This window comes from Lepidochelys kempii, chromosome 4, assembly GCF_965140285.1.
Source record: "Lepidochelys kempii isolate rLepKem1 chromosome 4, rLepKem1.hap1, whole genome shotgun sequence".
NCBI classification, from domain to species: Eukaryota; Metazoa; Chordata; order Testudines; family Cheloniidae; genus Lepidochelys; species Lepidochelys kempii.
Genome location: NC_136383.1, coordinates 9,375,526 through 9,401,138, shown reverse-complemented (window position 1 = coordinate 9,401,138; position 25,613 = coordinate 9,375,526). Strand labels below are relative to the sequence as shown.

At 46.3% G+C, this 25,613-nt stretch overlaps 2 protein-coding genes across 8 annotated transcripts in view; both read right to left on the bottom strand.

Annotated features, from left to right (window-relative positions):
- Positions 1 to 11,550, bottom strand: part of GTF2E2 (general transcription factor IIE subunit 2) — a 61,795-nt gene extending 50,245 nt beyond the window's left edge. Inside the window, exons 1-2 of one of the 2 annotated variants that reach the window (XM_073340328.2) lie at positions 11,390 to 11,550; positions 325 to 491 (exon numbers count right to left, since the gene is read on the bottom strand). In XM_073340328.2, the coding sequence (XP_073196429.1) occupies positions 325 to 487 (163 nt within the window). In that variant the 5' untranslated portion in view covers positions 488 to 491; positions 11,390 to 11,550. Of the gene's footprint in view, positions 1 to 324; positions 492 to 1,285; positions 1,340 to 11,389 lie in introns of those variants that run through there. The other variant, XM_073340329.2, reaches the window with a different exon arrangement.
- Positions 11,551 to 13,729: 2,179 nt separating this feature from the next.
- WRN (WRN RecQ like helicase) overlaps positions 13,730 to 25,613 on the bottom strand; it is a 111,843-nt gene continuing 99,959 nt past the window's right edge. For 4 of the 6 annotated variants that reach the window (XM_073340321.2, XM_073340325.2, XM_073340322.2 and 1 more), the window contains exons 33-36: positions 23,303 to 23,526; positions 20,886 to 20,978; positions 20,134 to 20,283; positions 13,730 to 15,613 (exon numbers count right to left, since the gene is read on the bottom strand). In XM_073340321.2, the coding sequence (XP_073196422.2) occupies positions 15,497 to 15,613; positions 20,134 to 20,283; positions 20,886 to 20,978; positions 23,303 to 23,526 (584 nt within the window). In that variant the 3' untranslated portion in view covers positions 13,730 to 15,496. Of the gene's footprint in view, positions 15,614 to 20,133; positions 20,284 to 20,885; positions 20,979 to 23,302; positions 23,627 to 25,613 lie in introns of those variants that run through there. The other 2 variants (XM_073340320.2, XM_073340326.2) reach the window with 2 other exon arrangements.

The window sequence follows — 25,613 nt, the reverse complement described above, 5'->3', positions numbered from 1 at the left end:
CCAGGAGCTTCTTCATGAAGCAGGGTCAAGCATAAACTGGCTGCAAAGTTCAGAGACCAGCATTTACATCATCCAGAGGATGGCATGTCACTTACAGCACGGGGCCTGACCCACACTCTACCTCCATCCTCCAGGGTCAAAATTCTTTAATAGCTGTAAAAGTTCCCGTACCCTCATGCTCAGGAACTAAGACCCAAGCATAAGATTCCTAGAGGATGGTACCTTTGGAGAATGGCTCTGGCCACACAGGAAGTTTACTGAAAGACTGACCCAATAGGGTATGTGGACAGATGGAAGGAAACAATCAGACATACTTTCACCAACCTGTGTTTTGTTTTGAGCTTGATGATCCACCCTGCTCTAACTTTGCTTTTTTCTTTTTGGAAGATGTTGAATCAGAAGAGGGTGCCGTACGCTTTTCTACAGCAGGAGTGGAGAGTGCTCGTTTTTTGAATAGCTCTCGTTCTCTTAGCAGGCTTGGATCCATAATTCTGTCACGAAAAAAGGAATAGGGAAAATAAAAATCAAAAAGGTCAATGAGGTATCTAAAGTGTACAGAATTTTAATATTTTATTATAAATTCCCTTATTTATGAAATTTACAAATGCCTCTTTTTGAAAGGTAATATAGAGGAAAGGGAGTAATTTTAAAATGCAATTTCAAATGTACCAAGATGTTATTCTCCAAAACAAGAATTTGAAAAGCTAACACATTAGTGCATGATTTTCTGAGGTCATTCTTAGTAACTGTGACTATAAATATGCAAAAAACAAAACAAAAACAGATAACATCTATTAGTTTGACCCTTGAATTTTAGGCTTTGCAAAAAACAAAGGTTTTTCTAAATACAATATTAATAAAAACATTGTTGTGATCTTTATAATTCAAATGAAACAAATTTTATTTGGGTTTGTTTACAATTTATATATACTGTAGTATTGTGCCACTGAAGGAGAAAAAATAAGACTGACTACAAACAAAAGTGAAAGTGACAAGTCTAGTTTCACTATTCAGACTCAGGGAAATCCATACAATAAGCATATGTGGTGAAAAGTTAATTAGAGATTTTCACAGTCTTGCTGTTTTAATAATCTCAACCATAACAATGGATGCTTAGATAAGGATACTAGTCTCTCCCAAGTTACCTCTGAGGCTAATTTTCCACTATAAATCCTCCCCTGAATTTAGCACTACCGCGTCCTACTAACTTCGGGAAAACTGGGGTTCCTAAGTGCTATCACAAAACAAATAATGAACAACTAAACTAATTCACTGTAAACTGCACCTCTTATTGCTAAGCCTAGAGGACTTCTGGCGGTAGGGTGTTTCAATCCTTTTGTTTCATTCTGGAACAAAGAATTTAATCAGAAAACTCTGAATGATAATTGGGAATTGTTTACAAACACCTTACTAGCTGTCCAAAAAGCCACAACCCCACAACCAAGGAAGGTGGCCATATTTGTTAAAAAACTGATCAGGTTTAGATGGGAGGTAAGACAGCTATACCAAATAAAACAATAACATGGATAGTAATGAATACAAATGAGAAGTTAGGAAATGCAGAAAATTGATAAGGGAAGCAGAGGAACACAAGGAGAAATCTATGGCCAGCTGAGTTAAGGACAACAACAAGGAGGTTTTTCTAACATTAGGAACAAAAGAATCCTATCTATGCTATTGGTCCATTACTAGAGGAACATAACGTAAGAACAGCCATACTGGGTCAGACCAATGGTCCACTAACCCAGTATCCTGTTTTCCAATAGTCGCCAATGCCAGGTGCTTCAGAGGAAATGAACAGAACAGGGCAATTATTGAGCAATCCATCCCCGTCATCCACTCCTAGTTTCTCGCAGTCACAGCCTAGGGACACCCTGAGCATGGTGTTAGATCCCCGATGAGCTTGACTAAAGCCTTTGATGGACCTATCCTCCACAAACTTATCTAATTCTTTTTAGAATTATACTTTTGGCCTTCACAACATCTCCTTGCAATGAGTTCCACGGTTGGATTGGGTGCTGTGTGAAGTAGTATTTTCATATGTTTGTTTTAAACCTACTTTAAACATAATTTCATCAGGTGATCCCTGATTTTTGTGCTACGGGAAAGAGTACATAACACTTCCTTATTCACTTTCTCCACACCATTCATGATTTTACAGACCTCTGTGATATCCCCCCCCCCCACATAGTCATCTTTTTTCCAAGCTGAAAAGTCCCAGTCTTGTTAATTTCTCCTCATATGGAAGTTGTTCCATACCCTTAATCATTTTTGCTGCCCTTCTTTGTAACTTTTCCAGTTCTGAGATATGGCAACCAGAACTGCATGCAACCAACATTCAAGGTGTGGGTGTACCAAGGATTTATAGTGGCACTGTATTTACTGTCTGATTATCTCTCTCTTTCCTAATGGTTCCTAACATTCTGTTAGCTTTTTTGATTGCTGCTGCACACTGACCAGATGTCTTTGGACAATTATCCACAATAACTCCAAGATCTCTTTCTTGAGTGGTAATAGGTAATTTAGATCCCATTCTTTTGTATGTATAGTTGGGATAGTGTTTTAAAACATGCATAACTTTGCATTTCTCAATACTGAATTTCATCTGCCGTTTTGTTACCCAGTCACCCAGTTTTCTGAGGTCTCTTTGTAACTCCTTGCAGTCTGCTTTGGACTTAACTGTCCTGAGTAATTTAATACTGTATGCAAATTTCGCCTCCTCATTGTTTACCCCTTTTTCCAGATAATTTATGCATATGTTGATCAGCACTGCTCCCTGTACAGATCCCAGAGGGACATCACTATTTACCTCTCTCCACTGTGAAAACTGACCATTTATTTCTACTCTTTGTTTCCTTGTCTTTTAAACAGTTACTGATCCATGAGAGAACCATCCCTCTTTTCCCATTACTTCTTACTTTGTTTAAGAGACTTTGGTGATGGTCCTTGGCAAAAGCTCTCTGAAAGTCCAAGCACACTATATCCACTGGATCCCCCTTGTCCACATGTTTGTTGACCCCCTCAAAGAATTCTAATAGATTAGCAAGCCTTGATTTCCCTTTACAAAAGTCACGTTGAATCTTCTCCAACATACCATGTTTATCTATGTTTCTGATAATACTGTTCTTTACTATAGTTTCAACCAAATTGCCAAGTACTAAAGTTAGTCTTACTGGCCTGTAATCATAGGTGCTGGAACAATGGGTGCTGCTGCAACCTCTGGCTTGAACCGGTTTCTATTATATACAGGGTTTACAGTTTGGTTCAATGGCTCTCAGCATCCCCACTATACAGATTATTCCAGCATCCCTGCCTGTAATTGCCAGGACTGCCTCTGGAGACTTTTTAAAAAACCAGCATCATATTGGCTATCTGCCAGTCATCTAGTTCAGAGGCTGATTTAAGCGATAGGTTACATACCACAATTGTTAGTTCTGCAGTTTCATATCTGAGTTCCTTCAGAATTTTTGGGTGAATTCCATCTGGTACAGAGGCTGATTTAAGTGATAGGTTACATATCACAGTTAGTAGTTCTGCTATGTCCTATATGAGTTATTTCAGAACTGTTTGGCTAATACCATCTGGTCCTGGTGATTTTTCACTGTTTAATTTATCGATTTGTTCCATAAGCTCCTCCACTGACAGGTCTGGGACAGGTCCTCAGATCTGTCACCTAAAAAGAACAGCTCAGGTGTGGGACTCTTCTTCACAACCTCTGCAGAGAAGACCAATGAGGAGAAGCTAAATGAATTCTTTGCAATGGCTTTATCTTCCTTGAGTGCTCCTTTAGCCCCTTCATCGTCCAGTTGCCCCACTGATTGTTTGGCAGGTTTTCTGCTTCTGATGTGCTTAAATTTTTTGCTGTTAGTTTTTGAGTCCTTTGCTAGTTGCTCTTCATATTCTTTTTTGGCCTACCTAATTATACACCTCTACCCTGATATAATGTGAATTCAGATATAACGCAGTAAAGCAGCGCTCTGGGGGGCAGGGCTGCGCGCTCCAGCAGATCAGCGTGTCTGGCTCGGACAAGCTGCTCTGAGCAGCGTGTTAAGGGGGCTGGGCCAGGGCCGAGGAGTTGGATAAGGGGCAGAGGGTCGAGGGGGGCAGTCAGGGGACAGGGAGGGTTGGATGGTTGGGAGGTTCTGGGGGTGGGGTGGTCAGGGGATGGGGAAAGGGGGCATTGGATAGGGTGTGGGAGTCCCGGGGGTCCTGTCAGGGGACAGCGGTGTGGATAGGGGTCGGGGCAGTCAGGGGACAGGGGGGATTGGGTAGGGGATGGGGTCCTGGGGGTGATTAGGGATGGGGGGGATCTCTGGAGGGGGTAGTCAGGGGACAAGGAGCAGGGGGGCTGGATGAGTGGGGGGTTCCGAGGGGTCAGTCAGGGGGTGGGAAGTGACTATTAATAATTGAAATGCTCAAGGCCAAAGCAAGTTTGATATAACGCAGTTTTACCTATAACGCGGTAAGATTTTTTGGCTCCCGAGGACAGCGTTATATCGGGGTAGAGGTGTACTTTTACACTTGACTTGCCAGAGTTTACGCTCCTTTTTATTGTCCTCATTAGAATCTGAATTCCAGTTTTTAAAGGATGCCTTTTTGCCTCTATTTCTTGTCCTTTGCCATTTAGCCATGGTAACATGTTTTTGGTCCCCTATGTTTTTTAATTTGGGGTATACATTTAATTTGAGCCTCTATTATGGTGACTATGCAAATGATAGAATTATCAATACTAATGCAAAGGTAGATATGTTCAATAAATATTTCTGTTCTGTATTGTGGGGGGAACAGATGTAGAGTAGAACCTCAGAGTTACGAACACCTCAGGAATGGAGGTTGTTTGTAACTCTGAAATGTTCGTAACTCTGAACAAAACATAGTTGTTCTTTCAGAAGTTTACAACTGAACAATGACTTAATACTGCTTTGAAACTTTACAATGCAGAAGAAAAATGCTGCTTTCCCTTTATTTATTAGTAGTTTCTGTTTAATACTGTACTGTATTTGCTTTTTTTTTTTTTTTTGTTCTCTGCTGCTGCCTGATTGTGTACTTCTGGTTCCAAATGAGTTGTGTGGTTGGCCGGTCAGTTCGTAACTCTGGTGTTTGTAACTCTAAGGTTCTACTGTAATCATATTATATGATAACACATTTTCCTTTCCACCAGTATTTCAGGAGGATGTTAAACAGAAGCTACTAAAGTCAGACATTTTGAAATCAGCAGCTCTGGATAACTTGCATCCAAGAATTTTAAAAGAGAGGGCTCAGGAACTCGCTAGACTGTTAATGTTGATTTTTAAAAAGTCTTGGAACAAGAAGGACTTTCCAGAAGACTAGAAAAAAAGCAAATGTTGTGACAATATTTTAAAACTATGTGGGATGACCCAGGTAATCATAGGTGTGTTGGCGTAACATTGACTCTGGGCAAGATAAGGGAACAGCTGATACAGAAATACTGTAGTCAATGACAATCAAGATGGGTTCATGGAAAATAGATCCTGTCAAATTAATTTGATATCTTTTTCTGATGAGATTACAAGTTTGATTTATAAAGGTAATAGTGTTGATTAAACATACTTAGACTTCTGCAAGGCATTTGAATTGGTACTGCAGAATGTTTTCATTTCTTTTATAACTTTCTAGTTTTTTAACATGGCACACATTAAATGGTTTAAAATCTGGCTTTTAGGTCTCAAAATGTAATCAAACGAGGAATCATCATCAAACAAGTGTGATTCCAATGGGATCCTGCAGGGATCACGTCTTGTCCTATGCTATTTAACATTTTCATCACTGACCTGGAAGACAACATAAAATCATCATGATAAAGTTTGCAGATGACCCAAAAATTGGGGAAGTGGTAAATAATTAAGAGGACAGGCCACTGATTCAGAGCGATCTGGATTGCTTGGTGAACTAGACGCAAGTAAACAATATGCATTTTAATATGGCAAAATATAAATGCATACATCAGGAACAAAGAACGCAGGCCATATTTACGCAGTGGTGGACTCTATTCTGGGGAGCAGTGATTCTGAAAAAGATTTGGGGACCATGGTAGATAATCAGCTGAACATGAGCGCCAGTGAGATGCTGTAGCCCAAAGGGCTAATGCGGGACTTACAGGGAAATCTCGAATAGGAATAGAGATTTTACTTCTGTATTTGGCACTGGTGAAACCACTGCTGGAATACTGCATCCAGTTTTGGTGGACCATGTTGAAAAATTTGAGAAGGTTCATAGAAGAGCCATGAGAATGATTAAAATATTAGAAAACATTACTTATAGTAAAAGACTCAAGGAGCTAAATCTATTTAGCTTAACAAAGAGAAGATTTTACTTCAATACAGTCTAAGTATCTACATGAGGAACAAATATTTGATAATGGGCTTTTCAATCTAGCGGAGAAAGGGATAACAATATCCAGTGGCTTGAAACTGAAGCTAGACAAATTCAGACTGGAAATAAGGCATACATTTGTAACAGTGAGAGTAACTAATCATTGGAAAAATTTACAAAGAGCTGTGGTGGATTCTCCAACAGTCATAATTTTAAAATTAAGATTGGATGTTTTTCTGAAAGATATGCTGCAGGAATTATTTGAGAGAAGTTCTACGGCATGTCTTATACAGTAGGAGTTTTCAACCTTTTTCTTTCTGAGACCCCTCCCCCCCATGCAATAAAAACTCCACAGCCCACCAGTGCCACAACAACGGCTTTTCTGCATACAAAAGCCAGAGCCAGTGTTTGGGGATATCAAGCAGGGCAGTTGCCTGGGGCCCCATGCCATGGGGCCCCCACAAAGCTACATTGCTCAGGCTTCAGCCCCGGGTGGCGGGGCTCAGGGTCCTGGGCTTCAGCCCCAAGCGGTGGGGCTTCGGCTTTCTGCCCTAGGCCCCAGCGAGTCTAATTCTGGCCCTGCTTGGCGGACTCCCTGAAACTGGCTCGCGGTCCCCTAGGGAGCTCCGGACCCCTGGTTGAGAACCACTGTTATACAGGAGATCAGACTCAATGATCACAATGGCCCTTCTGGACTTGGAAGCTACGAAGCAATTGAACAAAGTATTTGTGAGATGAGGTTTTTTGAAGTCTTCATATGTTCTTGTTCATATGTAAGAAACTGTAAAAACTCCAAATGTAATCTTATTCTGCTGGTGTCTACTAGTTTTGTGGTATTGTTTAGGTATTAACGACAGTATAGGCAAGCTTCCTAAAGTGTATATCTGTGCCATCCTGTGGGATTGATAGGCCTTAAATAAGTCAATTTGCCAGCTTCCATGCACATATTATAAAAATCTGCATGGATTCCAGCACAGTTTCCAAGACCTGGACCAGGCAGTGCAGACACAGTGAGTACGAGAGGGTCACTGTCTTTCAAAGAAAATGCCCTAAACAAAGGATATTCTCAAACATTATTAGCTACGTATCAATAACAAAGAAAGAACTTTAGCAGAAAAGTCATTCAAAAAGCCTGAAAACTAGGAAATTCAAAATAAAGATTAGGATTAAAAGTTTAATACACCCAAGTAAGGAGGATAAAAATAAATTATTTAAAAAATTACAAGAATTTTATTATATTTTTTAAATTTAAATTAATTACAAGGGTTTTTTTTTTAAATAAACCTATTTAAAAATACATTTGAAATTGACAATCTATGTTAAGGCATAAACTTATTACAATCATTTAAATTAAATACAAAAAAATAATATTAAACAGCAAATGTTTTAAAGAAAGTCAAACCACTGAACTGGTGGAAGACACTGTCTAAGCACCTGGACCCAGAGTTTGCTGAAGTGCTGAACCAACTTTTGACAGCAGTAGCCTCTGGTGCAGGTACAAAAAGAATATTTCTTCATTTCAGTTTATTCAGCTAGTTCAGTTCAATGACTAGTTCATTCAAAGTTAATCAATCAAATGAGAGTTGAAAAGGCACGACAGCTTGTTTTCCTCTTCAAATCTATGAATAAAAACTAGGCATGAGAGGATGAGATCTACTAGTCCTAAAATCTCTAAGGACATGGTGATCAGAACCAATCTGTTCAATGCCTTCACTACAGATAACACTTCCTTTGTTTAATATATTAATTACTTTTAAATACAAAGCATGTTTTGATAAACTTCGATAAAAAAATTCTTATGAATTCAGCACTTGATAGTTGCTTTTTAACAAAATAGTTTAAAATGCTGTTTCAATTTAATGCACTTTAACTTGAATTTCCAAATAGAGGTTGACACAAATCACAAATAAAAAATTAATCAATCATTCACCATTTTCTAACCATCAAAAATGTAAAAATTAAAAATCTGAATAAATGTAAAGGTAAAGCTATATAATTGCTTAAATATAAATAGCTACACCATATCCTCCTGGTTAGCAAAAAGCACCACCAAATTTAGGGGAAATTAACTTTTCTTCAGGAAAATAACTAAAAAGTACAAATGGAAAAGACAATTAAAATTGATGATTTACATCAAGGTTTCCTGCTTGCTGACTGAAATCATTATTAAAGTTGGTAATTTAAATTGTTTTGCTCTGCTCCTAAGTAAGCTCTTTGGGGCACGGACTGTGTTTTCTTCTGTTTGTACAGCATCTAGCACAACGGGCTCCTGGTCCATTACTAGGGCTCCTAAGCACTATGGGAATACAAGTAATAAACAGCAGTAAATAAAATAGGCTCAAAAGCCTAAGTCTCACTGACTTTAGGAAGCAGAATCCACCCACTGTGCATGTACCACTTACACACACTCAGAATGTTTTTCAATTTGTCTTCTCTTAACGAGAAAATAGTTTACAACCAAAGACAGTCCATGCAACTGCCCCATTATAGGTCCTTTTCAACAGGCAAAGGATATTTTACAACTATATTAGCAATTTACTTTCTATAAGTTGCTTGGACTGCTTGTGGATGCATAGACTGTGGTGTGGGGAGGGGGGTGGGGGGTGGATGTCCCCTGGTCGTCTTGAAATGTATAGATGGGAAACGTTACTAGATACCCCAATTGCAGTCTAAATCACGAAGCCCCGCACAGGGCTCAAGACGTTAATGAGATGAAATATCATCACATAAGTGCCCTGGCCTTATGCTAGAGGTTACACAGGATGGATAGGGATAAAAACACTGAATACAGGTGGGGACGCCCTTCACTCTGTGCTTCATACTTTCCAGTGCTCATGGATACTTACAACGGACACCATCAGTTTAATCACTTTTCTGAATTTTTTAAAAAATTTCTTTCTACTATCGTTACACTCAATTAATGGAAAGAGAAGGTTATTTTTCTTCACTTTATTTTGCTGAGTTTGTTTACTCTGTGCATTGGCAAGGCTAAGCATCTAGTCCATCTGTCAGGTCCCCCTGGAGCACATGGTGGTGTCTCATGTAGGACAAGGAACAAGAAATATGTTTAAAATCCAAGCCACCACAACAGTAAGAAGGCCATGGACTGGGTGAGGGCCTTGGGTAGGAACCACACATGACCGTCCACTGAGGTGATGTTTGAGTTATAGGTGCTGGAATTAGGAGTGTGGGGTATGCCACACCACCCCCTGGCTTGAAGTGGTTTCCATTATAGACAGGGTTTACAGTTTAGTTCAAAAGCTCTCAGCACTCCCATTATAAAAATTACTCCAGCAGCCCTGGTTTGAGTGACACTTGGCAATAAGCAGCAAACCCATGAGCCCTGCTGTCTTTTGCAGTTAGAGCAGTAGAGACATGCCTACAGCAACAGGTTCACTGAGAGCTTTCCTGTGGGCCCCATCCACTCATTTGCAACTATGCTGGGACCAGTTCTGCACAACAGCAGGACCCACGCAGTGACGTCTGTGAGTAGGGGGGAAGAGAGGGAGTCCCCTTAGGCCCATGCAGCTGTTGGAGAAGGAGGGGAAGGAAGGGGTCCCCTTGGGAACATACAGCTGTGGGGAGCAGGAAAGTCTTTACTGGCCCACTCACCTCTGTGTAAGGGGCGGGGGGGGTGGAGAGAGAGATCCACTGTGGGCCACACAGCTCTGTGGGGAGGAGGGAGAATCCCCCCCCCGTGGAGTTGTGGGGTGGGGGGGGGGAGAGGAAATCCACCCCTACCCACTTGGCCAGCGGAGCTCTGCGGGAGGAAGAAGAGACAGGGGGTCCCCCCAGCCTATGCAGCTCGGGGGGGGGGAAGAGGACAGACAGCCCCCCCCCGGCCCGTGCAGCTCCGGGGTCGGGGGGAGAGGACAGACACGGGCCTGTGCAGCTCCGGGGGCGGGGTCGGGGGAGAACAGACACGGGCCCGTGCAGCTCGGGGAGGGGGAGAGGAGGACAGACACGAGGCCGTGCAGCTCTAGGGGCGGGGGGGGGAGGACAGACACGAGGCCGTGCAGCTCTAGGGGCGGGGGGGGGAGGAGGACAGACACGGCCCCCCCGGCCCGTGCAGCTCCGGGGGCGGGGGCGGGAGGACAGACACGGGCCCGTGCAGCTCCGGGGGCGGGGGGAGGACAGACACGGGCCCGTGCAGCTCCGGGGGCGGGGGGGGGGGGAGGACAGACACGGGCCCGTGCAGCTCCGGGGGCGGGGGGGGGGGGGAGGACAGACACGGGCCCGTGCAGCTCCGGGGGCGGGGGGGGGGGGGAGGACAGACACGGGCCCGTGCAGCTCCGGGGGCGGGGGGGGGGGAGGACAGACACGGGCCCGTGCAGCTCCGGGGGCGGCGGGGGGGGGAGGACAGACACGGGCCCGTGCAGCTCCGGGGGCGGCGGGGGGGGAGGACAGACACGGGCCCGTGCAGCTCCGGGGGCGGCGGGGGGGGGGAGGACAGACACGGGCCCGTGCAGCTCCGGGGGCGGCGGGGGGGGGGAGGACAGACACGGGCCCGTGCAGCTCCGGGGGCGGGGGGGGGGGGAGGACAGACACGGGCCCGTGCAGCTCCGGGGGCGGCGGGGGGGGGAGGACAGACACGGGCCCGTGCAGCTCCGGGGGCGGCGGGGGGGGGAGGACAGACACGGGCCCGTGCAGCTCCGGGGGCGGCGGGGGGGGGAGGACAGACACGGGCCCGTGCAGCTCCGGGGGCGGCGGGGGGGGGGAGGACAGACACGGGCCCGTGCAGCTCCGGGGGCGGCGGGGGGGGGGGGGGGGGGAGGACAGACACGGGCCCGTGCAGCTCCGGGGGCGGGGGGGGGGGGGGACAGACACGGGCCCGTGCAGCTCCGGGGGCGGGGGGGGGGGGGGGACAGACACGGGCCCGTGCAGCTCCGGGGGCGGCGGGGGGGGGGGGGGGACAGACACGGGCCCGTGCAGCTCCGGGGGCGGCGGGGGGGGGGGGGACAGACACGGGCCCGTGCAGCTCCGGGGGCGGCGGGGGGTGTCCTCGCGTTCCCTGGCTGCCCCGCTCCAACCGCCCCGCTGGCGCCCGAGAACTCACCGGCGAGCGAGGCCGCCCTGACGCGCGGCGCGGAGCGGGGGGAGGGGCGGCGGGAGCGGAGCGCGGGCAGGGACGCAGCAGGCTCCGGTCGCGGCTGCGGTCCGATTGGCCCAGCGGCGCCCGCCGCTCCTCCCGTCATGCCCCGCGCGGCCGGCGGCGAACCGGCGCCGCGCGCTGACGTAGCGGTCGGCCCGCGCCCGGCCCAGAGCGGGCCCCGGGTCACCCCGGCAGCGCTCACCCGGGACCGCCCCTGCGGGGCGCGACTTCGTCCCCCGAGCTCGCGCGGGTCCCCGGGCTGGGGGAGGGGCCCCGGGCCGGCCTGGCCCCCAGGGGTGGCGGGCCCGCGTGTGAGAGTAGCCGCCTCCGGTAGGGCGAGCCGGTGTCCCGATTTTATAGACAGCCCCGATAGCCGGGGCGTTTCCTTAGAGGGGCTCCTGTTACCCCCCCCGCCCCCCCCCCCCCCCGGTTTGTCACACTTGCTGCCTGGTCACCCCGGCCTCAGGTAACTCTGAAGCAGCTGGGCACCAACTGGTTGCGAGTTTTATGCTTCGGTTCCACCAACCCGCGTGTCACGTGTAAATGCCTCAAGACCTGTAACAGCCTTAACACGGCCCCCCGGGGGGGCGTGCAGTGCCGCCGTGCACGGGCAAAACTCATGCCCCTGCCCCGGGGCAGATCTCTTTGCTTCCCCGCAGAAAATCCCAGCGAAGCCGCCACACGAGTGGTCACACCCCCTTCCCCGGCAGCACAGGTGCCTCCTTGCCACTGCCCGGAGCAGCCGGCAGAGAGGTAAAGCACCGCGGGGAGAGAGGGCTGGGGATGTCGTTCACGGGACTCACACGCCACTGCCCCTCCCCCCGCCCGCCCCATTTCTGTGAGCCCAGAAGAGCTGGCGGGGTGATGGAGGGTGGCAAGGGTGCCGCTCTGGCTCGCTGACTGCAGCTGGATGCCACCTCCTGGCTCCTAGTGCGGCTCGGCCGCCGCGGGGGTGTGTGCTGGGTGCCCTGCGTGGATTCCCTCCCGCTTTCTGTACACTGGTGAGTGCCTGCGGTGGGGCAGGGGGAAAGGAGCTGGGGTGGGGGAAGCAGCAGTGGGGAAGGAAGGGGGGGGTAGGATCGGGGTGAGGGGAAAGGGATAGGGGAGGTTGCAAGGGGAAAGGCAAAGAGGCAGTGGGGAAGGGGGATAGGAGAATGGGGACGGGGTAGCAGGAGCCTGGCATAGGGCATTCCCTCGGTGGCAGCAGCAGCTGGGGCTCAGCCATTTAAACAGGCCCATTGCACCTGCACCCCCACCCCACTGAGCCTCAATTAGCTGCACCTTGACCCCCACCCAACCCCCACAGCACCTTGACCCCCTGCTGAGTTCCCCCCCACACCCAGACCCCCTCTGCTGAGGCCCAACCACCTTCACCTGGACCCTCCTACAGAATCCCATTGTCCCTAAACCCAGACCTCCCCAATGAGCCCCTGTGCCTCCAGATCCCCCACTGAGCCCCCCTGCACCCAGATTGACCCCCACTGAACTCTCTCACCCAACACCTGGATCTCCCCCACTAAGCTCCTCCACACTTGGATGCTGCTGGGCTAAGCCTACCTGCCCACACCTGATGCGACTGGTGTGGAGGGGCAGGGACCAGGGGGTTTTCTGGAGCAAGCCCAACTCTTGCAATGTGTCAGGGTTAGGTGCAACCTCACCACCAAATCCCTGTCCTGGGGGCGCTGCAGAGTGATCTGCTACCTCTGTGCACCCAGTGGCCTGTGCTCCCCCACTGCCATGCTGGAGCCTCTGCATTTATTTATTGACAAATAAAACTTTCAGAATTTTAAAATCTGTGCAGAATTTTTAATTTTCTGGCGCAGAATGCCCTCAGGAGTAACTATGGGAGACATTATGCTGTGGAAGTTCCTTGAGTCACATGCAGTAATGAACTAGAGCACACAGACTAAGGATGATGAAGGTTGACCTTGGGGGGGAGTGGCTCATACTTTCTCTTAACTATTGTAATTAGAATTATCACAATTTTTTCACACTTTTCTGCTGCAGAAGTGAAGAGGAGCTGGTGTGCCAGGAAGCTCAGATGCACAAAAGGATGCTGCTCCTTGTTCATTCTACTATGAGAGGCCTTTACCAGATAACATGATGTCTCTCATTTCCATTTTGGTTTATTAGGCTGACACACTCCTCCCGCAGAACAGCATGGTACTATATTGTTCCTTTGGGTTAAGTTTTGCTTTGCCTACTGCTATGAAACATTTTCCTGTATCTTATACTGTGTTTGGTGGGTAACTAACTTACTGCTGTACGGGTATGCTGGCTGATTTTGACATTACATTTCAAATCAGAATTTTTAACTTTTATTGATCCCTAATTCAAAAAAATCCAACCCACATTATCCATACATTTTAAAAATTGAAATTTCATCTCATAGAACTAATGCTTGGAATTACAAACAAGTCTGATTTCCCAAAAAAGGTAAATGAACAGGATTACAGAAGGAAAGCAACAATAAACTATATGTATTGTAAGTACTGTTATGCAGCTTTTTATTATAAAAAATACACCACGGTGCAAGTACAAAGTGCATAATGGCAATTTTAAAGGTATTTATCACATTTTACCATATATATAATTTTCCTAAATTCAATAGAAATATAGTGAGTTCCATACAGTACATCTTACATCAGATATACTGTACAGTATTATCAGATCAAAGCAGATTTAACGTTAGTAGATCCAGAATGCTGAGCTGACATAATATGTATTAGCAGCAAGGTAACACTTATTCATTTTGTGGCACTGAACCATCTGCAAGATCCCCCATATTCTACATTCTTCCATGCCTACTATCAGCCTTTAAAAAAAAAAAAAGGCACTGTAAAAACTTAGCACCTGCATAATAAACTCAATTCCAACTGATGAGACTAAGGTTTTGAAGATGTTCATGGAGAAAGTAAATGCACAACAACAAGCAGCTGAGATGGCCTGGAAAGAACTTCACAGAAGTTGCCCAAATTTTCACATTTAGATGGTAATAAATGGAATCTACTAATACATCGTTTCTCAAACTGATCCCCAAGGGTACTCCAGGGGGTCCACGGGCCCCACTGATCAACTCCTCCCCATCCAGGAGGTGCAGCGGGGCTAAGGCAGGCTCCCTGCTGCTCCCAGAAGTGGCCAGCACATCCCTGCAGCCCCTGGGGGGTGAAGGGGGGGCAAGGGGGTCTCTGCGTACTGCCTCCACCCCGAATGCCAACTCCGCAGCTCCGACTGGCCAAGAACTGCAGGCGATGGGAGCTTTGGGGGCGGCACCTGTGGGTACAGGCAGCACACAAAGACCCCTGACCCCGCTCCCCCCCACCTAAGAGCCGCTGCCAGCTTGGTTGGGAGCTACCCGCAGTAAGCGTCACCGGCCAGAGTACACACCCAAACACCCTGGACCCCTGCCCAGACCCCACACTCAAACTCCCTGACAAATCCTGCACCCCCTTCTGCACCCTACTCCTGCCCCAGTCTGGTGAAAGTGAGTGAGGGCGGGGGAGAGCAAGTGATGGAGGGAGGGGGGGATGGAGTGAGTAGGAGGCAGGAAGAGGTGGGGGAGGGGTGAGGCCTTGGGAGGAGGAGTGGAGTCGGGGCTGAGTGGGGAGGCCCCCAAAATTTTAAATCAAAATGAGGGTCCTCGGATTGCTTAAGTTTGAGAACCGCTGTACTAATATATAATAAACTGACAGTAAAAATCTTGGAAAGCTTAATCCTAATAGTGAAAGTAGCAAACAGCCTCTATAAACAATGTTAACATGACCTAATTTAACCCTTGGGTCAGTTCTTTATGTACTTGAATTCAAGATCTTGCTGCTTGATGTGGGTGCTTCCCACACACTGACAAGTCCAAGAACTGAGGGGCTCTAGTTCCAGCCCAAGCTCAGTAATGGTTTCAACTGTGAACAAATGAACATGTACTTCAGAACGCTAGTTGTCCTGGAAACTAAAAATAAACCATCTCTAATGTTGTGCTTGCAACTCGATTCTCAATGACAATGGAGCCAGATTGCTCATGTATATGCTCTCTCTGAGCTTCTTTAAAAGAGAAAGTTGTTGATATTTCCAAGTTCAACTAAAAAGACCTTTTTTTGCTCGCACTTTGGATTTCTTGCCAGTAGTAATGGAAGAATCTGCTCCCTCTGAAGGTCCAAACCATTCTGGTAACTTCCTCTTTGCAGGCTGAGTCTGGAAGGAGATAAGTATAACATATTATTAAGGCTGCGAGTCTGGCACAGAAGTCACAGATTCTGTGACTTTCTGTGACCTCTACAGTGACTGGTGCTGGCTCAGGGGCTGCCCGTGCCAGGAGGCCCCTGGGCCAGCAGCAGCAGTTTGGGTGTGTGTGGGAGGGGGCTCAGGACGAGGGGGTTGGGGAGTGCAGGGGGGTGCTTACCTCAGGGTGGGGGACTCCCCAGTTCCCACTGGCATGGCCACCCTGCAGCTCCTAGGTGGCGGAGGGGTCTCTGTGCGGCACCCGCAGGTCCCCCCCCTGCAGCTCCCATTGGCTGCGGTTCCCGGCCAATGGGAGCAGCGGAGCCCCCTGCCTTGGCCCCTGCATCCGCTGCCTAGGAACTGCAGGGACGCGGAGCCGGGTAGGAAGCCCCTGCCAGCCCCGCCAATCCTTCCCACCTCCCAGCAGAGGTCCCAGACCACAGCCCCCCTCCCCCAGCACCCCTGGACACACCCCACTCCAGAGCACCCATGGCTCCCCCTTTTAGTCACGGCAGGTATTTTTAGTAAAAGTCATGGACAGGTCACGGGCCCGTGAATTTCTGTTTATGGCCTGTGACCTGTCCATGACTTTTACTAAAAACACCCGTGACTAAAACATAGCCTCACGTATAATACACAGTGCTATGGTAACAATATGGACTATTCCACACCTCAACTGAACAATAAAAATCATGCTCATCCGGAGGAATGCAAATATGTGTTACCTTACTGTAAGGTTCAAAACGCTCTTTGTGAGGAAAAGGTGCATGTTTTTAAAATGACACCAGTGAACATGAAGTACCAGTCCACCAACAGAGCAACAGCAGTAGCCAAGGCTCGGAATGGGCGGGTACGTACCAGTATAGCATAGCAGCTATTAGGCTGTTCTTCAGAATCTCAGATTTTTTTTTTTTTTTTTTTTTAAACAAAAAGGCAGTCTCTAGCTATTATGATAGCAAAGAAAACTCAAAAAATGAATTAGTGTAACTGATGCAGCAACACCTATGAGAGTCTTCAGAGAGCCTGGAACAATCCTCCTGCCCAACTCAGCTCAATGAGGGGTTCAGGCAGAGGTCCAGGGATGATGATTTAAATGCTGACATTAACTATTTCTCTTTTGTAAGGGTGTGTAACAAAGGGGAGGGAGGGTTACAGAGCTGTGCCATTTACTGTGAGTGACAGCTCCTTTTGGTGTCATGAGAGACATTTTCCCCCTCCAACCCATGGAGCCCGGCAGAGCCATAAGTATGTATACACCCCACCAAAGAGTAGCCAAGCCCAGGAGAGGGGTCAAAAGTTGCACAAACTACAGTGAGTACATCTCATTTTGGTGATACACGGGCAGGCCTTATTTTGTGAGCAGAGTTAGAATGAGTGCTGCCACCCCATCCCCCGCTCCCACCCCCCACCAGTGTGACCCTGTCTAATAAGAACAAGGAGAAGCTGGGTAATTTTTGGTTGTTGCAGTGTATCAGCTTGAGAAGGAAACAATGGCTTCTGCAGATTAGGAAAGACCAAAGTAATCAGAATGTGGGGTAAACCAGGCTTGGTGCCTGGATGCAGCATGCAGGCGCCTGGCTCTTGACTGGTATGAACATCACACCAGTGCTCCTCACCATGCACTGGCTACTAATAAAATTCTGGGTACATTTCAGGGTCTCTCTCTTCTTCAAAGCCCTGAAATAGCTACAGCCCAATTATTGCAGGGACCACTTCTCTCCATCCCCTGTCTATCCTGCTTTGGTGAAGTGGGAGAGCCCAGGTTTCATCATGTGACAGCTGGACACTTAAGCAAACATTCCACCATTACGGCATAAAATTTCCACAAGTCAGGCAGAGTCATCTTCAGATTGTAGGGGGGAGGCTCTCCCTCACCCTCCATGGGATGGGCAGAGCCTTCTTCCCAAATTCCACTGCCCCCAAACAGCCTGGGCAAAACTTCCTTTCCTTCCAACCCTCCTTCCCCCAAGCAACTTAGGCAGGGACTCACCTACCCCATCCAGAGTGCCCGGACAGGGAATCCTCTCCCCAAGACCTCGAGTAGCTCACCTAGAGACGCTCTCCCTTCACAACCTCCTCAGCACCCCACAAGCTGGACAAGAACCCAACAACCAACTTCCCACAGGTCCAACAAAGGATGCATCATCTCAGCCCGATACTAGTCAGGGCAGGGGCCCACTACTCAATTCTACCCCAGTGCCCCACAGACTTGGCAGTGACCTTCTCCACAAATCATCCTCACCCACACTCCTGGCTCTCAGTTTACTGAACGCCGACCCCAGCGACTCCCCAGGGGGAGCGAGCTGGGACTCTAGTCACTCTTCATAAGATTTTAAAGCCTTCTCCCAAATGTGTAGGATAGGAATAGGTAAGATGGGCCCTTCTCCACCCATTGACTACATCAGCTCTAAAGCTGCTACACCCCCTGCCGGGCACAGTGCTTCAACACCTACATTACTCTACATGTCCAAAGCACTGTACAAACCTCACTGGCCATCAGCTAGACAGGCTATATCCCCATATACCGATGGAGAAACAGAATTAAAGCCATGTACCCTAGGCTACCACTAGCTAACACCAATGTCAAGGTGTTAAACTGTGTCTACAGTAGGTGCCACGTAGCATTTGCAGGCATATCAGCGACTGAGAGTTACCCTATTTAAAAAAGTCCGTTTTTCCTAGTGGGACCAGACTCGCTGGAGGAACTTGGATAAGAAGAGAGGAGCTCTTCACTCTTAACCCCTGTGTTCACTCCTCTAGACCAGTGTTTTTCAACCTTTTTGATACTAAGGACCAGTTTGCTGGCTTACTAAATGGCGTCAGGGAGCTCTCAGGGACCAGCACCCGTCTACAGTCGTTGAGAAACACTGCTCCAGATCACACTCCCTCTCAAGGTGCTGACACTGCACCATGAAGATGGGCACAGTATAAGAACGAGAGAGAGAGATTAGGCAAGATGGGGTGAGACACTGCAGAACTCTTAAGTGTGGCTTGGATAAGGACAGAAAGTCTACAGTGTGAGTGGGATTGGATAAGACCAAGAAAATACATTTGCTGTAGTTGTTAACTCTGGATTCTAAAGAACCTCATCCAAGCCTTATTTTGGGCAGGGAGTGGGAACTGTGATCCAAAATCCAGACTGCTAAGTGATTCAATGTTGGATCCAGATGGGGTTGGGCTGTCTTCCTGCTTGCAAAGTAAGATGATTTCTGATTGGCAGGATTAACAGAATAACAGCTATTCCTTTGCTAATAAGAACAGGCTGGAACTGAAACAACCATGCCCAAAGCAGCACCACCAGCACGTTATTAGAGGCATCACAGTGCCTTCTTTTAGGAGAGGACAAAAAGAAAAGAATGATACACATGAAGAAAAGCAAAAACGTCTTAGGTGGATTGGGATCTGCATGCTTCCCTATCAAGCTACGAGCCAAGACTGGAAACCCAGTATGCTCCCTGCTTTATAAGATCAGGGTCTTATAAGATCTTTTATGAGATGCTAGATTGTGGCAGAGAATTACTGTATATAAATTGATGGAGTCTGGCATCTTTAGGGCAGAGAGGGAGACTCCTGATGGTTAAAAATAAAATGTAAATTTAAATTTCTATGGAGGTTAACACTGAGAATTGTAACAAGTTCAATACAAACAAGACACTAGCATAGCTGGTGAAGGGGGGATGGGCAGGTGAGCCTCCTACTCAGTGAGATCGGTCCCACTGAAGTCACTGGACTTTCACTAAATTCTGCTTTCACAATAATTGTAAATAATCAGCAGCTGATAATACTTGGCGCACTGTTTTTAGGCTAGAAGCTCTTTGGGGCAGGAACTAATATATATTTGTACAGCACCTAGCACAATGGGACCCAACCTGGCTGAAGCCTTTAGGTCCTACTGCAGTATAAAAGTTAAACAACATTAATTACTATAGATCCGACTTTAACAGCATGTTCTTACAAAAAGGATAGGGTATTTTAATGTATATAGAAACTGAATTAAGATATGCATCCAGTAGTCCCAAATGGTGAGAAGGTACTAACTATAGTAAGTGATATTTTACAAGTCTGTCTGGTTTGTTAGCCTCAGGGTAGATTATTTCTAACACGTAAGATCTTAGAGACCTCTGTACATGGTATTAGTGAGACTGATACTGGATACTTTGTACAGTCTTGGTGTTCATTTTTAAAAGGATGTTGAAAAATTGGAGAAACTGTAGAAAGGAGCCACAAAAATGATTTGGAGTAAATGGCTTACAGTGAGAGACTTGAAGAGCTTAATCTGTCTAGTCTGAGAGAGACAAGCTTGATTTCAGAGCATAATTACTGCACGGGGAAAACAATAGTAAGTTGTATGGGTCTATCTACATAGCAAAGAAAAACGCACAGCTGGCCCATGCCAGTCGACTCAGGCTCGCGGGCACAGGAAGACTTCTGGGCTGAGGCCCAAGCTCTAGGACCCTGCGAGGCGTAACTAAGATTATGGATCAGAGTGCTACCTTTGATTGGGAGTCACTGAACAGTTCCTCTTCATCAGGATCCAAGGGAGGCTGATTCCAGGAGGCCAAACGAAGGGAGGTTTGATGGCTTGGTACATCCCGTTCTGCATTTGGGGGTTGTTTGTCATCCATCTTGCTGCTCTTTACAAGCTTCCCATTTTAGAAGAATAAAACATGGCCTGTTAAAGCAAACTTTCCACTTACCGCATTAAGATTCAAAATCCAAACAATTAATATTTCATTCATGGAAAGTTCTTTATTTTGAAAATAAGCTTACATAATAGTAAGGGAGGATATATAGTGCCTTGTACTTAATTAGACCACTAGTTCATTTACATCTTTTTCATCCCATCAGAACTTCAGGAAATGGAGCACTTATTTCAGACACAAGGTGCTGAAACTTGTATTTCAACAGCCTTGTTGGTAGACCTGAGAAGCATTAGGCACTGCATTCCACAGCAGTTTTGGAGCCTTTAAATATTTGGTGGCGACTCCGAACTGCTTATTGCTCAGAGGTGTTCTTTCCAGCAAAAGGGTTAGTTAATATATAGAGATGGACTGAGATGTTTCTGTCCACTAAGGCTTTTGTACAGCACCTATCACCCTATTATTTAAGTGCTAGGAAATTTCAGTCCAAAACAAAGTTGTTCAGAAAGACATGAACATCAAAAATAGGGCATTGGAATAGATTACCCATCTCACTTGCTATCAGCAAAACTATCACGTGTTACAATATAAAGACACAAATTTACCCAAGGTGAAGAATCCATATGTGGATGATCTTGTTTTGCTCCTTCCTTGGACACAAACTTGTATGTGTGCGTGGTTGGCTTCTTTGAATTCGCCTTTAAAAGCAATAACAAATGTGAGATTGGTACTAGCGGGGCACTGGGTTACTAGAACTAGCATCTCTTTCAAAGGCACTGAACTTGGTCCTAGCTCACAAATGAACAGGAGCTCAGTTCTCTCAACTTAGTCCCCATACATTCATTGTTAAAATACTATGGTAAATTTATTGTGACTGTTAAAATGCACCATGCCAATAACTTTCCATCACTGGATCTGCTATATCAGTTACAAACAGAAGCACATTTATGCAGAAATTGAAGTCTTTAGATCTGGCATGGAGGCAACTTCAGAAAACAAGGACAGCCTCAGAAGGGAAGCAGGAAGGAAAGCAGTAAACCAGCGGGGCTACGTGACAAGACTCCAGAGGTTACTCGAGACAAAAGGATACACTTCTGGAAATTGAGACAGAGCCCTGTCAAAGCCAGTAAAGTGGATTGAGAGTTTAGGAATGTTAAGATGAAATCCCCAGCAAGAGGCTACTAAAGAAACTCTGCAGTAGTCAGGGGGTGACAGGCAAAGTATTGTCATGGATTAAAAACTGGCTAAGAGACAAGAAACGAAAAGTAGGAATAAATGGTGAAAGTTCATCAGCAAAAGGTTAAGAGTCGGAACCTGAAGGTTCCATATTGGATCCCATGTTACTTAATATATGTATTAATTATTTAGAAAAAGTGCAAGCAGGAAGGTGGCAAAGTTAGCGGACAATACAAATTTTTTTAAGTTAATGATGACTGGAGCAAAACTCACGTTTTTTCAGCAAAACCTGAAACACGTTCATGCTTATTTTATCTCTGACAAAAGCCTCCACTTTTACTAGCATAGTTATTCCGCTTTTCAGAGCAACACAACTCCCCTGCTCATGTGGTTCTATAGCCACAGTGCCAGCATAGACATACGTACCCAGGTTGGCATAAACAGCCCTTCAGCTGCAATCTCACAGTGCTACATTCCGTTCAGGAGTTGGAATGTTGGGAATCATTAGGAAAGGGACAGATAAGACAGAAAATATCATATTGCCTCTATAGAAATTCATCGTATGCCCACATCTTGAATACTGCGTGCAGATCTGGTCGCCCTATCTCAAAAAAAGATTTATTGGAATTGGAAAAGGTACAGAAAAGGGCAACAAAAATGATGAGGGGTATGGAACAGCTTCCATATAAAGAGAGATTAATAAGACCTGGACTTTTCAGCTTGGAAAAGAGACGACTAAGGAGGGACACATGATAGAGGTCTATAAAATCATGACTGGTGTGGAGAAAGTAAATAAGGAAGTGCTATTTACTCCTTCTCAGAGCACAAGAACTAGGGCTCACCAAATGAAATTAATAGGCAGCTGGTTTAAAACAAACAAAAGGAAGTATTTCTTCACACAACTCACAGTCAACCTGTGGAACTCTTTGCCAGAGGATGTTGTGAAGGCCAAGACTATAAAAGGGTTCAAAAAAGAATTAGATACATTCATGGAGGATAGGTCCATCAATGGCTACTAGCCAGAATGGGTGGGATGCAAAACCATGCTCTGAAGTGTCCCTAGCCTCTGTTTGCCAGAAGCTGGGAAGGGGCAACAGGGGATGGATCACCTGATGGTTACCTGTTCTGTTCATTCCCTCTGGGGCACCTGGCATTGGCAACTGTCAGAGGACAGGATACTGGGCTAGATGGACCACTGGTCTGACCCAGTATGGCCGTTCTTATGAGTGACCTGTCAGGTAGCGCTTTTGAACTCTGCTGCCCAGGGGTCAGAATGTCCAGAAGTCCATCTTGCTCCTAAATGCCTGGCACAGTCTCCAATCTATCTATCTTAGGCATTCATAGGGCTCCATCACCATAGCATCTGAGCACTTCACTATCTTTAATGTGTTTACCCTCACAACACCCCCATAAGGCAGGGCATTATCCCTACTGTACGATGGGGAACTGAGGCACAGGGAGCCTGAGTGACTTGGCCGAGGTCACACAGGAAGTCTGAACAAGGTTTTCGTAATTCCATACAGGAGTAGGTAGTGTCTGAACAGTGCAGGAAGAGACACTTCAGGGCATTCATATCATTTACCCACAGAACAGGAAAGCACACGGGTTTCTCCTATGCACATAGGTTTGTCTTATGCAAAGCTGATCTCAGTGATTAACAACACGTTCAAAACTTGAATTGTGCTAAAAATGCAGCTACTTTCATTGGTACCTGATGTATAAGAAGTTAATTAGAACACCACTTAATGGCATTATAAAAAGCACCTTAAATCAAACATTACGACATCTCTACAAAATAAACCTTCTTTTTGCAGAAGCAGACTGTCTTATAACTTGCTTTACTAACCTCTGTTTCAGTCCATGGCATTCCTTCCTTGTTCTTCTGGGCTGGCCCCATGCTGGCCGGCGGCCCTTCACACTCAGCTGAGAGGCTTTTCTTGCCTGACTCACACGGTTGGCCCAGCTGCCCATTTCCACACCCTTTCTGCAGCAGCGCAATTGCCATTCGGATCAGGTACAGCTCGATATTTGCAGGGACCAGTGCTCTAATCGCTGTCATTCTGGTTACATCTTGGAGGGATAATATATATATATATATATTTATTTTAGTAAACCCCACAAGTTCCTGAAGTCCTTGTCCAAATTAGAGCTCCAGGAGCACTCTGTTGAGCTTTGGGGAAGGAGGGTTGAACATCAACAGCCAGTGAATTTTCCCCTCATTAAAGCACAGCATATTTTACAGCATGGAATGGGTTAAACAATACAATAAAATACAGTTCACAGCTTGAACTTCATGAGAAAGGAAAATATTAGCCCAAACAGCAAATCCTGACCTCACTTACAGTCATGCAACCCCACTGCAGTCATAATTGGTCCAATTAGCCATTCGCACTCTTCTCCCCAACTTTCCTTCCTCATCTCTAGCCAGGTGCTGTACTTTAAAGGCAGCTAGGCTCTTCTACAGCTTTCCTCTTATTTTAAGACATTGCATCGACAATGCCCTTAATTCACTTTCTTAATGAAGAGGAGCACTGTAGGAGTCTGTCCACCTATGATTTGTAGTAGATGGGAGCCAGGGGCTCACAGAAAATAAGTCATTTCAAACTCCTCCCCTGCTGATCCAGCTACTTTTCAGCAGCACTGGCCAGTGCAACCCCCGCTTTCTGTCCAACTGAAATTGGAGTTCTCCAAGCACCCAGTTGAGTTTATGCAGCTGAAAGTGAGTTGAAGGTGTCTGGATAGCCCTCTAACTGCTCCTAAAAGGGTTTCTGGGCTCACTGAAAATAGCAGGAGTGTGAAGGGGTCTGGAAATTTCAGAGAAACTAAAAACTGACCAAATGCTAAAAGGACACTTTTATAAAAAAATAAAAATAAAGAAAAAATATGTTTCCAATATCTCCTTCTCATAGCGTAGGAATGTGTACCTGTAAGTTGGTGCATAAGAAGGTGGTGTGGCATTTTCGTTGTTTTATTTGAACAAAATATTTTCAAAAAGGACCATGTCCAATCACAATATTAACTTTAACAATAAATGCTAGCCACAAACGTCTGTTATTTCTTCATTTTTATCCAGACCAGTGGTCATTTTCTTAGTTCGAAGTTTGTGTGCCTCTCTCATCAGCCCCCAAACCATGGTGCTGGGATAATGAACTGCCCTCCCTGCACTGATTCAAAGAACAGCCGTCAGCCTCACCACCACAAACCACAAGTAACAGCACTTGCAGAATGCTTGCCACCTAATGTTCTCACGGTGCTCTACGAGACGTAGGTAAGCATTATTATCCCCACTTATAGATACAGGGTGGACTGTCAAAGGAGCCTCATGAGTTTGAGCTCCCTGAGGGTTATTTGAAATTCCAGCCATAATGCTTAGCATTTACAGTAAATATAGAGCTGTGCATGATTCCAGCTCTTTGAGTGTTACCTAAATAATCTTTCAGGGATTTCACTGTTACTACAAGGATCTGTGATAAAATCAAACTAACCAGAATAACATGCTCTCCACGTGTTAAGGTCATGAAAGGCACTTTCTAACTGGACTAACTCCAACTCAGCCAAGTGCTTAGGCATTGCATCACATACAATATGAGCCAGTATACTAGGAGTCCTTTGCAACTTGGCCTAAGGGAGGTACAGGAACTCCTCACTTAACGTTGTAGTTATGTTCCTGAAAAATGCGACTTTAAGCGAAACGATGTTAAGCGAATCCAGTTTCCACATAAGAATTAATGTAAATGGGGGGGTTAGGTTCCAGGGAAATTTTTTTCACCAGACAAAAGACTATATTATATATACATAACAATTTAATACTGGTACACAGCAATAATGATTGTGAAGGTTGGCTGAGGTGGTGAGGTCAGAGGGTGGGATATTTCCCAGGGAATGCCTTACTGCTAAACGATGAACTAATCCTCAAGGGTTAACTCGTTGTTGTTAATGTAGCCTCACACTCTACAAGGCAGAAGGAATGAAGGGAGGGAAGAAAGCATAGCAGACAGAGACACACATCGTGTGTGTGTGCGTGCGCGCATTTCTCCTTTGAATATGCTGATTCCTGTCTTAAGTATGCTGCCTTGTTAATTAGATCAGCAAGCTGAGACCCACCTCAGCTGCTCCCTCCGGGACTGTCTTGTGTCCCCCCTGCTCTATGGAAGATG